General features: G+C 43.5%; 1 protein-coding gene across 14 annotated transcripts in view; it reads left to right on the top strand.

Moving 5' to 3' along the window:
- Positions 1 to 169: 169 nt before the first annotated feature.
- Cep76 (centrosomal protein 76) overlaps positions 170 to 13,691 on the top strand; it is a 34,109-nt gene continuing 20,587 nt past the window's right edge. For 3 of the 14 annotated variants that reach the window (XR_015642174.1, XR_015642172.1, XM_087592360.1), the window contains exons 1-7: positions 170 to 417; positions 1,419 to 1,574; positions 3,445 to 3,520; positions 4,176 to 4,400; positions 6,583 to 6,768; positions 9,476 to 9,573; positions 13,388 to 13,516. Coding sequence is in view for 9 of the 14 variants with exons in the window: in XM_087592360.1 (XP_087448486.1) it covers positions 355 to 417; positions 1,419 to 1,574; positions 3,445 to 3,520; positions 4,176 to 4,400; positions 6,583 to 6,768; positions 9,476 to 9,573; positions 13,388 to 13,516 (933 nt within the window). In the remaining 5 variants the exon portion in view is untranslated. 14 annotated transcript variants of the gene reach the window in all.

Genomic DNA, 13,691 nt, shown 5'->3' with positions numbered 1-13,691 from the left:
GCGCTCAGTGCTGAACGAGGCTCGAACGCTCGGCAGGCGGCGTTCCCCGGGGTCGTAGGTCGAGGCCCTGCGACAGAGGACGTGGGAACCGCGCGTGCGGGACCCGCGAGGAGGCGGCGCGTTGGACCGCGTCGATCAGGCAGCTGGCAGGCCAGCCCCGGCGACTGTCAGTCCGCCCGGTTTGAAGACAGTTAGTTGTGGCGCCGCGGCTGCAGGGTTCCCGCCCTGCCAGGTCTGACGCGGCCGCGGCGCTTTGTGCTACGCCCGCCACCGATGCTGCGCGGCCGGGACGACGGGCTCCGTGGCTGCACCGTGTGAGACGGAGAGTAGCGGCCGGGAGGCGCCAGTGCCGGCATGTCGCTGCCTCCGGAGAAAGCCTCTGAGCTGAAGCAGCTCATCCACCAGCAGCTGAGCAAGGTGAGGAGCTCGGGCGGACGGGACCGGAGCCAGGGCTGTGGAGCGGGCGCCGGCGGGCAAGCTTCGGTTGGGCGTGTGACCCGAGGGAGCGCTGAAGGCTCTTTAGCTAGAGTGGAGGAGAGCCGCTGTAAACCGGAGGCGGTCCGGGCGCTTTCCAGATGTTCATGTACAAGTAGTCCGAGGCCAGATGTTTAGGGTTTCTTTACGCCTGGAAGCCCGATCGCAGTAAGTTATGGGAGACAGGGCGCTCCAATGACTGACAAGGAACGCGTTTACCCGGCTCGGGGCTTTCAGGAGAACCGCGACTTCCCAGCAGCAGCGCCCGACTGCTGGCCGTAAGCTGAAGTAATAAAGCTTCTTTATGGTGTGTTGGTGCGCCGGTGTTTGCGTCTCTAGCGTCTTTTGGCGAATCCTCAAAACAATCTCGCTTTTCCATCGGATGGGCAAGGAGATAGACGGACAAATTAGAGTTGCAAGTTGAATAAGTGAGAAGGCTGAAATAACTCGCTCTTTGTTCTGCCTCCTTCTAGGTCTGTGTTCTTTTGATTGTCCTCCACTCCCTCTCTTAAGAATTGTTTTCATTGAATCATTTGCGGGCAACCAGCAATAAAGGTTGATAACCAACCAGTTCAGATTGTTTCTAGTATGTTGCTCAAAACTTCCACCACTTAAAAAGCTCAATTTTATTGGCATTGGGCACTTGCCATTAGTTTCAGAAGCCTAAAATCTACAAGTGGCGTTTAACTGCTTTATAATGTTGTAAATTGTTTTTGTGCGGTTTTTTTTTGTTGTTGTTGTTGTTGGGTTTTTTGTTTTGTTTTGTTTTTTGAGACAGGGTTTCTTTGTGTAGTTTTTCTGGCTGTCCTGGAACTCTATAGACCAGGTTGGCCTGGAACTCCAGAGATCCACCTGTCTCTGCCTCCCGGGTGCTAGAAATAAAGGCATGCACCATCACCACCAGGTATAATTTTGTAAATTGTAATGTGGGGTTTTCTCCACAGATGGATGTCCATGGCAGAATAAGAGAAATTCTTGCCGAGACTATACGAGAAGAATTAGCACCTGACCAACAACATTTATCAACAGAAGATCTGATCAAAGCTCTCAGACGTCGAGGAATCATTGATGATGTAATGAAAGAGCTTAATTTTGTGACTGTGAGTAATTTCCTAGGTTAAACAAATTGAAAGTGTAAAATATTTGCCTCTGTCTAACAATTTACAGGGTCCACACTTGTGGCTTCTCTTAAAACCACCTTAAGTTCATTCTCTGGTAATAGCCATTTTTCTTAGATTTTTAAGAAGACTTGATGTGTATGGCTGTTTTGGCTACATGCTGGTCTGGTGCCCACAGTGTTCAGGGTGGCCTGTGATCCTCTGGAACTGGAATGAGCCACCATCAAGATATTGGGGGAACTGATCTCAGGTCCTCTGGAAGAGCAAACGAGTGCTCTAAATTGCTGAGTCATCTCTGCCGTCTCCATAATGTTCTGCCCTCTGGTGCTTTTGGTTTTTTTTGAGACAGGTTTTCTCAGTGTAGCTCTGGCTGGCCTGAAACTCATTTTATAGACCAAGGATGGCCTCAAATTCACAGAGATCTCCTGTTGTCTGCCTCCCGAGTGCTGGGACTAAGGCATGTGTCCACAGTCAATGCCTGGCTCCTTTTCTGAGTGTTTAAGTTGGCCCCACCGTGAGTTGGCTAACAGAGATCATAAGATAGGAGTTGTTGGACAGTATTTCTCTGACGTGACAGAAACTTCTGTCAGATGTGTCAGATTCCTTCGATCTCTAATTTATTTAGGTTAGGTCTGTTTTAAAACAGATACACTCATGAAATTCCGTAAGAAAAGAGCTGGCGACATAAAACCCCTCATTTCTCTGTACAAATAGGTCAGTAATGGGATATCTCCCAGTGCACTAAGTAGGCAGGCCTTATTTTGAAAATGAGGCAATAATGAAAAACTGTGACCTCAATATAAGAGTAATATTCTACTAAAAATAGAATGGACTTCATAATACTCCAGAGAGTTGGGTACTTTAATACACTATCCTTTTTTGGGTTTTGAGGTTTGCAAACCTATTTGTTATTAAAAACTGACCTATTAACAGCCTCTGCTGCATAAATGTTACTTTTTAAAAATCAGTTCATGGCGGGCTGGAGAGATGGCTCAGCAATTAAGAGCACTGACTGCCCTTCCAGAGGTCCTGAGTTCAATTCCCAGCAGCCACATGGTGGCTCACAACCATCTGTAATGGGATCTGATGCTCTTCTGGCATCACAAGTGTGTCAGAAGACAGCAGCAGTACTCTTATTATGCTGGCTGTCCTAGAGCTCACTGTGTGCCAAGACTGGCCTTAAACTCACAGATCCATCTGCCTCTGCCTCCCAAGTGCTGGAAGTGAAGACATGTGCCACTGTGCTCACACAAATGCTCTATGGGGTTTAAAAGAAGTTTAGCCTTATTTAAGGTATCGATTTGTTTTTTAAAGGCAGGCTTGGCATCCCGTTCCAGCACTCAGGAGGCAGAGATAGGCAGAGCTCTCTGAGTTCAAGGCCAGTCTGGTCTACATGTTTTAGCATTTAGTGAGTGACAAGACTTAAAGACTATTGAATCCCTTCATTTTAGACTGTTGCTAGTTAAATCTCTTTGACATGGGTATTATTTTCATTTTAACTAGGCTAGAAAAATAAAGGCTTTGGTTTGATTTTATCTTTATTTTATTTTACTTTGGAGGCAGTGTGATCTTCTGTTTTTTTGTTTGTTTTTTTTTTGTTTTGTTTTGTTTTTGTTTTTTGTTTTTTTCCGGAGCTGAGGACTGAACCCAGGGCCTTGCGCTTGCTAGGCAAGCGCTCTACCACTGAGCTAAATCCCCAACCCTGGAGGCAGTGTGATCTAATCCCATCTTAGGGTAGAAGGCTCTCTGAAGGAGCCTGATTCCATAGTGTTTTCTTCTGTCACTGAAATTTTCTTAGCTTGAACTTTAAAAAAAAAAAATTCTAATTTGTATTTTTTTCCTACTTTTCTAGGATAGTGTTGATCAAGAACTCCCTTCTTCTCCAAAGCAAACTGTTGGTTTTGATAAGCAGTCAACATTAAAAAAAAGTATGTATATACATATATATTTTCAATATAAACTTGGTGTGTTTGGTAATGGACATATGCTAGTATTTGGCATTTGATAAATATTTTAAGTTTTTCTTTTCAAAGCGAAGTACTCAAAATTTGTCATTGGTTAACGTAAAACTTTAATGCTGCTTTGCATGAAATATATGAGACTTACTATCTGGTACTGTTGGTCGAAAACTAGGAGCACTGATTCCTTGCATTTTAATGGTATATTTTATAAAAGACAGATTTGGTGGTTCACACCTTTAATGCTAGCACCTAGAGGCAGTGGTAGGTGGATCTCTGAATTCACGGTGAGCCTGGTCTACAGAGTAAAGTTCTAGAACAGCCAAGGATTCACAGAGAAACCCTGTCTCAAAGACACAAGATAAACCTGAATCTTTGGTGATTATCTGACAGATGTGGTTACTAAGTTGGTACTTGCATTATATGCTTTATAAACAGCTAAGAAGCAAAGGTACGCCTGGCCTTGCTTTATTTCCCTCAGGAAAGAGGACCTTATGAAGTCCAGGTTCTGCTCTGTAGTGAAGTTGACGTTTTTTAATCCTTATCTCTGTCAAGTGTCTGTAATGTCTTGGTGACATTCACTCAGTTACTCGGCAGTCTCCTCATATGTCGCTACACTTTACAGCTAACATTGACCCAGCACGGAGGTATCTTTACCTTCAGGTTTTGGGTGGAAAAGCTTTCTTGGAACATCTGCAGGAACCGGAGCCTCTGCCGGGGCAGATCTGCTCAACTTTCACTCTATGCTTGCACTATCGGAACCAGCGGTTTCGCTCAAAGCCTGTGCCCTGCGCTTGCGAGCCTGATTTTCACGACGGTTTCTTGCTTGAAGTTCACAGAGAAAGTTTAGGTAAGAGTGGTATCTAATTACACGTGTTGCTCTTCGTCGTAGACGACTTCCACGACTTCTGTTAGAGAGATTGTAGCCCTGGCCTTGTGGCTCAGCTTTTGGTCCCAACCCTAAGGCACAGCTGTCTGTCTTTGAGTTCCTGGCCAACCTGGTCTGTGTAGTGAGTCCTTGGTGGGGGTGGAGAGACTGAGGGTGGTAGATGAGTCTAGTGTTTGTTATGTCTTTTCCCCTAATGCCGTCTTCTATTTAAATGAGCTCTTTTCTGCTTCTTCCTTTATTTGCTGATTTTCTCTCATTTCTTTTTGCTATATTAATTGATCTTTTTAGTTAATTGTGTATTTTTATCCTGTACATAGGCTTCAAGTACTAGAATTGCAAGTACGTCCCACCGCACCTAGTTTTAAAATTTAAAAGTCAAAGTTTGAATCTGGTCGTGGTGGTTCATGCTTATAATCTTATCGTTTGCGGGGATTGGGGCAGGAGAGGGGAGTTCAGGCAGGAGGATTGCAAGTTGGAGGCCAGCCTAGACTAACTACGCAGAGAAACCATATCTCAAAAACTCAAAACAAAGAAGCCAGTTTATATAGTTTACTTACCAATCTAAAGCCACAAAGCAAGCAGAATTGCAGAAGTGGCCTAAATAATTTAAACACCTTTAGAAGATGCTTCAAACTTTTTTTTTAACCTTTTCCCTGTATTTTCGTGAGATAATAGTCTCATGTGGCACAGGCTGCCTTTAAGTCAGTGTATAGCTGAGGATGGCCTTAAGCCCACACCGATGCATCCAGTGCATGGATTTTAGACCTGTGCCAACACACTGGGTCTGTGTGATGATGAGGTCAACCCCAAGGCCGAGTCCATAATGAACAAAGCACTCCATGCTCTGAGCTACGTCCCCAGCCCTTTTTCGAATTTCCCTCTCCCTATAAAAATGTTAATGGGGGCCTGGCAAGATGGTTCCACAGATAAAACCATAGCGTCATGAGCCTGATGATCTGAGTTTGGCCCCCAAATCCACGTGGTGGGAAGAGAGAATCAGCTCCTGCAAGTTGTCCTTCGTCCTCCATACAATGCTGTGGCACATGCATCCCCCTCCATATACTCCGCTGTACAGGAAGCCTTAACTGCTAGCTCGGGGTGTTAGAGCTCTCAGGTTTTGCTTTTTGTTTTTTGTCTCAGTGTGTGAGTATGTATGCTGTGCCAGCATGTGCTGGAATAATAGGCAAGATGCCACAATCACCTGGCATTTGTGTGAGCTCTGTAGATCCCAGCTCTGGTCCTCTTGATTGCGGGGCACACACTTTAACCACCAAGCCTTCTCCTCTGCCCCTGGTCTTTCAATTGTATATAGACAATACGGTGATCATTTCTGGAGTTGAATTCTGAATGTAAGGATTAATGTTAACATTTGTTTTGTAAGCTTTATTTTATGTGTGTATTGTGCCTGCACATGCGTGTGCCCACAGAAGTCAGAGATGGCATCAGAGTCCCTGGAACTGCAGTCACAGAAAACTGTGCTGCCCTGTGGTGCTGGGCATTGGATGCAAGTCCTCTGCAGGACAAGTGCTCTTAGCTGCCAAGCCATCTCGCCAGCCCCGGGGATTCTTAGGGATTCATATTCTCTCTCTCTCTCTCTCTCTCTCTCTCTCTCTCTCTCTCTCTCTCTCTCTCTCTCTGAGATCTGTCTCAGTATGTAGCCCTAACTGGCCTTGAACTCACAAATCCACTCACCTCTACCTCCAGAGTGCTGGAATTGCCCATACCCAGCCAATGGCTCTTTGTTTCTTAGTAGCACATGCTGTAATAAAGTCTTCTCGTGGATTAGAAGGGACTGACTGCTGTAAGTAACATAGCTAAAAAACTTTCCTCATAGTCCCCCAGTCCTGTCAAGTCAGTCATAGAAACTGGATGTTTTCACCAGATTCAGGCATGCTCTCACAGATATCACCAGGTTACTTCATTGTACATAAACTTAGTGTTTATTTACATCAAAAGTTTGTGTGTCTGTGTGCACACCGCTGCTTGTTTGTGTGTGCACACATGTATGCAGTTCTGGATATGAAATCCAAAGCCTTGGGCATGTTAGGTAATTACTACCGCTTAGCTACATCCTAAGCTTGTAAAATTATTCCGTTTCTAAGTAATACATAGTAAAATTTTTTTCTTTGGTTTGTGTTGCTAGGTGATGGGACTAGAATGGCCGATTCAACAACAATGCTATCAATAAGTGATCCAATTCACATGGTCCTAATCAAAACAGACATATTTGGTGAGACCACTTTAGTTGCATCCTATTTCCTGGAATGGAGATCTGTTCTGGGCTCAGAAAATGGAGTGACCAGCCTGACTGTGGAGCTCATGGGTGTAGGTATGATGGTTAGAGTCACTCTTGGCTTTCTACAGATACTTAGGTTTGTAAATGCACTTTATTTTGTCAAAATGGCTTTACAGGGGAAGGCTGTGAAAAAGGGTTTCACTAAACTGTCTTAGGGGGTATCTTGAAGAATGCCACTGAACTTTTTCAAAGTCAGTCTGCTCTAGCCCAGGGTTTTTTTTTTCCTGAAAAGTGAATAGAAATTTTGGAAGTGTAAGGTTTCTTTTTTGTTAAGTAAATATAAGGTTATAAAGAAAAACAGGAGTCTTTTAAACACACGGATGCGTGTGCATATGCTTCTCTCTGGCAGAGCCTGAAGTACAGTACACCACTGTCCTCACAGCCGTAGCCTGGGAGAGGACATCTGGGTTGTTTTGTCTTTGATTATGGCTGAAATTTCAGTGTATCCAGGTCTGTCCTTGAGTTCCCCATATAAACCAGAGGACCTGCCTCTGCTAGGGTTATAGGAATGTGCCAAAGTGTGGTTCCTGAGGAATGAGTACATGTTCCTTACAGCGGACAAGTAAGACTTGGAGAGGTAGTAACTTGTTCAGTGTCATTAGCAATGAATAATAGAGGACCGGGGTTGAACATTCCTGGTCATTATTTCCTTGGAGTTTTGCATATATTAACTCAAAATGAAGAAAGCCAAAACCTGGTAATGTTTATGCAGAACCTGTCATGAAATTGCACTGGTATTACAGCTTATCCATAAGAGTTAGACTTGGAGCTAGCAAGATGGCTCAGTGGTTAAGATGCTGCTCCAGTAGGAGAACTGAGTTTGTATCCCCGTCACCCACAGGAAAAGCTGAGGGCATGCATCTGTAACCCTAGCTCTTGATGGCAGTGGAGACATGCGTACTGGAAGCTCACTTCCCATCTAGTCTAACTGGTCGGTGAGCTCCAGGGTCAGTGGGCTACCTTTTCTCAAAAGCTAAGACTGAGAGCAACAGTGGAAGATACCTAGTCCCAGCCTCTGGTCTCCACTCATGTAAATTGGGCAAGTGCAAGTGCACACACATATGCATGCACATGTACATACCCACATACACACACACACACACACACACACACCACACACACACACACACACACAAAGAAAAGAAAAGCTAGGCGGTGGTGGTGGTGCATGACTTTAATCCCAGAGCTTGGGAGGCAAAGGCAGGCAGAACTCTTGTGAGTTCGAAGTCAGCCAGCTCTATTGAGGGAGTTGGTCTACAGGCAGGGCTATACAGAGCAGCCTTATCTTGAAAAAACAGTAACAACTAAACTCTAAATTTGGCCAGTAGGCAGCAAGTCCTTAGCAATTTAAAATTTAAGTCAGACTCAAAATATGTCTTAGCTGGGCTGTGTGGCACCCAACTTTTTTTTTTTTTGGTTCTTTTTTTCGGAGCTGGGGACTGAACCCAGGGCCTTGCGCTTCCTAGGCAAGGGCTCTACCACTGAGCTAAATCCCCAACCCTGGCACCCAACTTTTAATCCTAGCACTTGGGAGGTAGGCAGATCTATGCATTCTAGGCCAGCCCGTTCTATAGGTGAGTTCCAGGACAGGCAACGCTATCCAGAGAAACCCCATCTTGAAAATCCAAATAAATAAATAAATATTTAAAAAGTTATTTTTACACGCTTTTTTTTTTACTTGGTTTGGTTTTGGTTTTTCTGTGTGTAATATCCCTGGCTGGCTGTCCTGGGCCCACTTTGTAGGCAATGTTGGCTTCAAACTCACAGAGATCCACCTGCCTCTGATTCTCCAGCTCTGGGGTCAAAGGTGTGTGCCACCTTGCCCTGGCTGATGAGATTTTTTTTTTTTTTTTTGGTGTGTGTTTTGTGTGTGTGTGTGTGTGTGTGTGTGTGTGTGTGTTTAATTTAAAATGATTTCCAGGTCTTTGTTTTCATAAACAGCCCTGGGTCTGGAGAGATGGCTGAGTGGTTGAAAGAAAGCACTGACTGTTCTTGTATAGGACCCAGATTCAGTACGCAGTACCCACATGATGGCTCACTACTGACTGTTAACTCCAGTCCATGGGGGTCTGGCCTTCAAGGACACTGGATACATAAAGTGCACAAGGTGCGAAGACACACATTCAGGCAAACACGTAAAACTGTAAAATCATAACAGTGACCTGGAGGCAAGCATATTCTAATTTGCTGAAGAAATATCAAATTGTTCTATCATGAAACACACACACACACACACACACACACACACACACAAATCATGGATAAAAAGCGTAGGATAACAAGAACAGGTAAATGGAATTACTGTATATTATAAAAAGTATGAATACTCTCTGATTTTCATGGAGACAGAATGGGTTAGTAACAGTTGCTTTGCTTTTGAACTTAATGTAAAGTCTAGTTGGAATTATATGGTTAGTGAAAATAAAAATTTAGGAATTTCAAATCCATGAAGTCAGAAAAATTCCTTAACATGTTTTTTGAAAACTAAGAATATATTTTAATATTAAGTATGTGCTTCAGTAAAAAATAAAAACCATTTTGATTTGGTTCATTTTGACATCTTTGGCTAATTTTTAGTGTGCAGATTAAGTACTTTTTGCACTGTCATTCTACCTGGGTGATAAGGGAGCTTACTCCTAAGTTACTTTGGGTAGACTTTGCCTGACTTTACAGTAGTACAGTAGTTCCATGTTTTAAATAGAGTTTAAGTAGAATTGTAAATATTTATTTTTATTTATAGGCACAGAATCAAAAGTTTCCGTGGGAATTTTAAATATAAAACTCGAAATGTACCCACCACTCAGCCAAACGCTGTCTCAAGAAGTAGTGAACACACAGGTGAGTCTCACTTCCTCTTCTACGTGTGCTTCAGTTGTAGTAAATATTTACCATAAGGGATGGGAAAGGAATGCTAAGATGGGGCTGGCAGTGCAGCTTAGTGGTAAGTGCTTGCTTAGCATTTACAAGGCCCTGTGTTTGACCAAACTCCAGGACTCAGGTGTGTCGGGAGGAGAGTCACAACGCTGGAGGGAAAGTTTTATTAGGTAGTATGTATTTGTGCATGGAGGCAGGCGGTAAGTGTGCTGTGCTGCTGTGCAACTTAGCAGTGCCACTGGCCTTCACCTCAGGGGCCTAGGGTGGAGCTCAGGTCACAAGGCTTTGGGAACAGATGTCTTCAGTGCATGGACATTTACTGAGAACTGGCTTCTTGTGTGATCCATGGTGGGATGCTGGGGAGGCTTTGTCTCCAACCTCCACTGTCAGATTTTGTAAGAGCAGCAGACGCACCAGTCCTTGATTTGGATTTCTGTTCAGCTGCGGTTCTGATTTCTTGTGGAAACTTCTCTCTGACTATATACTTCACTTTAGTCTCGGAGCTGTGCTTTTATTCAACGCCATCCTGTTTTTATGACTTCCTCCTCCCTCTCCCCTTTCCTTTCCTCTCATCCACCCTATCTGTGGTATTGGGCATCAAATCCCAGGCCTTGCCACATGCTAAGCAGTGTCCTGTGAATTATAGCCACAGCCCTTCACAGTTTTATTTACATGTTGTCATAATATGTGTATGTATGTTATTTATAAAGCATATGGTAGATAAGCAAAGAACTGTTTGTGTTTATTTTTGTTTGGTTTGGTTTGCTGGCTGTCCTGGACTCTGTAGACCATGCTGGCCTTGAACTCAGAGATCTGCCTGCCCCTGCCTCCCGAGTGCTGGGATTAAAGAGATACACCATCAACACCTGGTTCAAATAACTATTTCAGTTACAGTTTATGTTGTAGGAGTTTTTTGTTGTTGTTGAGACAAGATCACCCACCTGGTATAGCCCAACATGACCTTGAACTTGTGCTCCTCCTGTCTCAGCTTCCTGAGTGCTGGGGTTCCAAGTTTGTGTCCAACACTACATGATCTGATGAATTTTGTTGTTACTCATATTGACAAATGAAGTTTTTTGTTGTGGTTGGTGGGATGGCCAGTGTTTAACATTACTAGATGCTCTACCAGAAGGCCTAGGCTCAAAGTTTATAAGTTTATGAGTTGGGAATTGGATACATGGCTTCATGAGTTATAGACATCTTATATCACAGAGTGACATCCCCAGACCCCTGGGTTCTCTGGGGTTTATTTTTTGTTTTGTTTTGTTTGTTTAAGACATATCTCACTGGCCTGAGCCCCATAGACATTTACAGCTTCAGTCTCCCGTGAGTTAGAATTAAAGGCCTAGGCCACCACACTTGGCAGGTTCTTCTTTTAAAACCTAGCATTGTTTTACTTATTTGTGTTTAAATATTTATCTTTATGTGTATGTGGGTATATGTGCATGTGTGCTGTGGGGGTGCCCAAAGAATCTAGACTAGAAGTTGAAGTTAAAATGGTTGGGAACCACCCAGTGTGGGTACTGGGAATGAAGCTAAGTTTCTCTAGAAGAGCAGCCAGTGCTCTTAACCACTGAGCCATCTCTCTAGACTCTTTTTTTTTTTTTTTTTAAAGTCTGTGGTGATGTTAGTCATTTTTTGTGATAGTCGTCTGTGTATAAGTGTATATGTATATATAAAATTGCTAATTTCCAGACTCCTTTTTAAAAATCTCATTCTTTGTAAAATTTAAGAAGTTTTATATGTTATTGTGTGTGCACTTAATGGGATGGGGTGGGGCATGTTTTGTGTTTGTGGAGATCAGAGGACAGTTTTGTGGAATTGATTCTTTCCTACTAGGGGTTGAACTCTGGGCACCAGGCTGACATGACAAGCACCTTGAACACACTGAGCCACCTCACTGGCCTCATTCTTACAATTTAGTCAGCAGTGCTTGCTTGTCTTAAATACGCATTAAAATGACTACGTGTGGGCTGAAGAGGCAGAACTGTAGGGACTTCCTGTGCCCTTCCCGCTCTGAATAAAGACGTGGAGATTGTTTTTAATGAATGCTTCCTTTGGCCTTATCTTACCCTTGCTTCCCACTAGCTCTTATAACTTAAATTGTCCTATTTACACTAATCTGTGTTGTACCTTGTGACTTCTCTTCAGTCCTGGCCTGCTTCTTCCTCTGCATCTGGCTGGGAAATTCTTCCTTCCCTGTCTCTTTCCCAGAATTCCCTTCTCTGCTGGAGAATTCCTGCCTATTCTCTCCTCCTTTGCTGTAGACCAGCATTTTATTGAGCCAATCAGGTGAGAGGGAGGGTTATAGACTATGATGTAGCCGTAGCTGTATGAATAATAGTGCTGAAGTCCTCTTCAGCACAGAGATCAGCATTGAGTAATACAAAGACCAACTTACACACTGCACAAAAACCATCCCAACAGAAAGGCTCAGTGCTTGAGAGCGCTGGATGCTCTTGCAGAGGAGTTCAGTTCCCAACACCCACATGGCAGACTCACAAATGTCTGTAACCACAGTTCCAGGGGATCTGGAACTCACACATCTGTGCATTAAGGCAGAAACAGTAATGAACATAAAGAAATCTTTAAAACAAAACGCCGTGTACTTGAGGCAGCTGCCTGCAACTCCTAACTCCAAGGACCCAGTCACTCATTTGGCCTCTTTGGGCATCTGCATCCCATACATACACACACAGTTTAAGGAGAAATAAAAAGGACCAGGTACCCCATACTGGGAATGGAAGAGCACACAGGCAGAAACCTTTCTTTCTTTCTTTTTTTCCTCTTTTTTGAGATAGGGTCTTTTGATTATGTCACTCTGGCTGGCCTAGAACTTCCTAGACCAGGCTGGCCTTGAACTCACAGAGATCCTCCTGCCTCTGCCTCCCGAATGCTGGGATTAGAAGCATGTGCTACCGTGCCTGGTTTATAGCAGCTTATTTTTAGGAGTCTGGGGACAGTGAGTAAACAAGATGTCAGCTATAAGCCAGGTATGGTGGTACATGATTTTAATCCCAGTACTCGGGAGACAAAGGCAGGGACATCTCTGAGTTTGAGGACAGCCTAGTCTAAAAGTGAATTCCAGGACAGCCAGGGCTACACAGAGAAACCCTTTCTCAAAAACAAAACAAAACAAAAGAAAACAAAACCCTCCAGATACAGAAAGTGTTAAACTTAAAAAGTTACCATGGGGTGATATGTGACGGATGGTTACTGGGACGCCAATTTAGGTCACATCGTTAGGGTACAGAAATGTCTGAATTGCAGGAAATGTTAGTATTTAATTCCCAGATTGGGCCTGTGTGTTCTGTCTGGGTGGTTGGTGCAACATCCTTGAGCCAAAGGCTTATGTGGGTGAGAGAGAGTGAGGCGGGATAGAGTGACAATAAGCTTAGGCAGGTAGTGTTCACTAGGGTAGGAAGTGACTCAAGTGTTTCCTTACTTTAAAAACTCCATTGTGTACAGGGAAAGTCATTTGCATTATGGAGTGGAGACCAGGGATATTGAAGTGATTATAGAATCCAGGAAATGTTGAGTTGTTTGCAGAAAAGTGTGTTAGTTCAGGTTAAATTGGAAGCAGCGGGGCTGGGGATTTAGCTCAGTGGTAGAGCACTTACCTAGGAAGCTCAAGGCCCTGGGTTCGGTCCCCAGCTCCGAAAAAAAGAACCAAAAAAAAAAAAAAAAAATTGGAAGCAGCAATGGACAACGGTGGATTGTTCTGGTAATTAAGGGCATTTTATAGACATTCAATTAAAAACATTTTTTTTATTTCAAGCTTGCCTTGGAACGCCAGAAAACTGCAGAGAAAGAGCGATTATTTCTAGTTTATGCTAAGCAGTGGTGGAGAGAGTATTTGCAAATTCGACCCTCACACAATTCACGGCTGGTCAAGATTTTTGCCCAGGTTTGTAAATTCTATTAGAAAAGTTTAGTCCCTATCTTTGGAATGTAATGCTCTAAATATCTAACTTATATTTAGCTTATATTTGTAAAATATATTCATTTCACAAATGAAAGTTTATTTCTAAAACAGATATCTTTTATTGGCTAGGTTGGTAAGATAACAGTTTTTGTTAACT

The sequence above is a fragment of the Rattus norvegicus genome, chromosome 18, assembly GCF_021556685.1.
Source record: "Rattus norvegicus strain SHRSP/BbbUtx chromosome 18, alternate assembly SHRSP_T2T, whole genome shotgun sequence".
In the NCBI taxonomy this organism is placed as follows: domain Eukaryota; kingdom Metazoa; phylum Chordata; class Mammalia; order Rodentia; family Muridae; genus Rattus; species Rattus norvegicus.
Note: the sequence above shows the minus strand (reverse complement) of the source record. Positions and strands in the feature narration are given on the sequence as shown.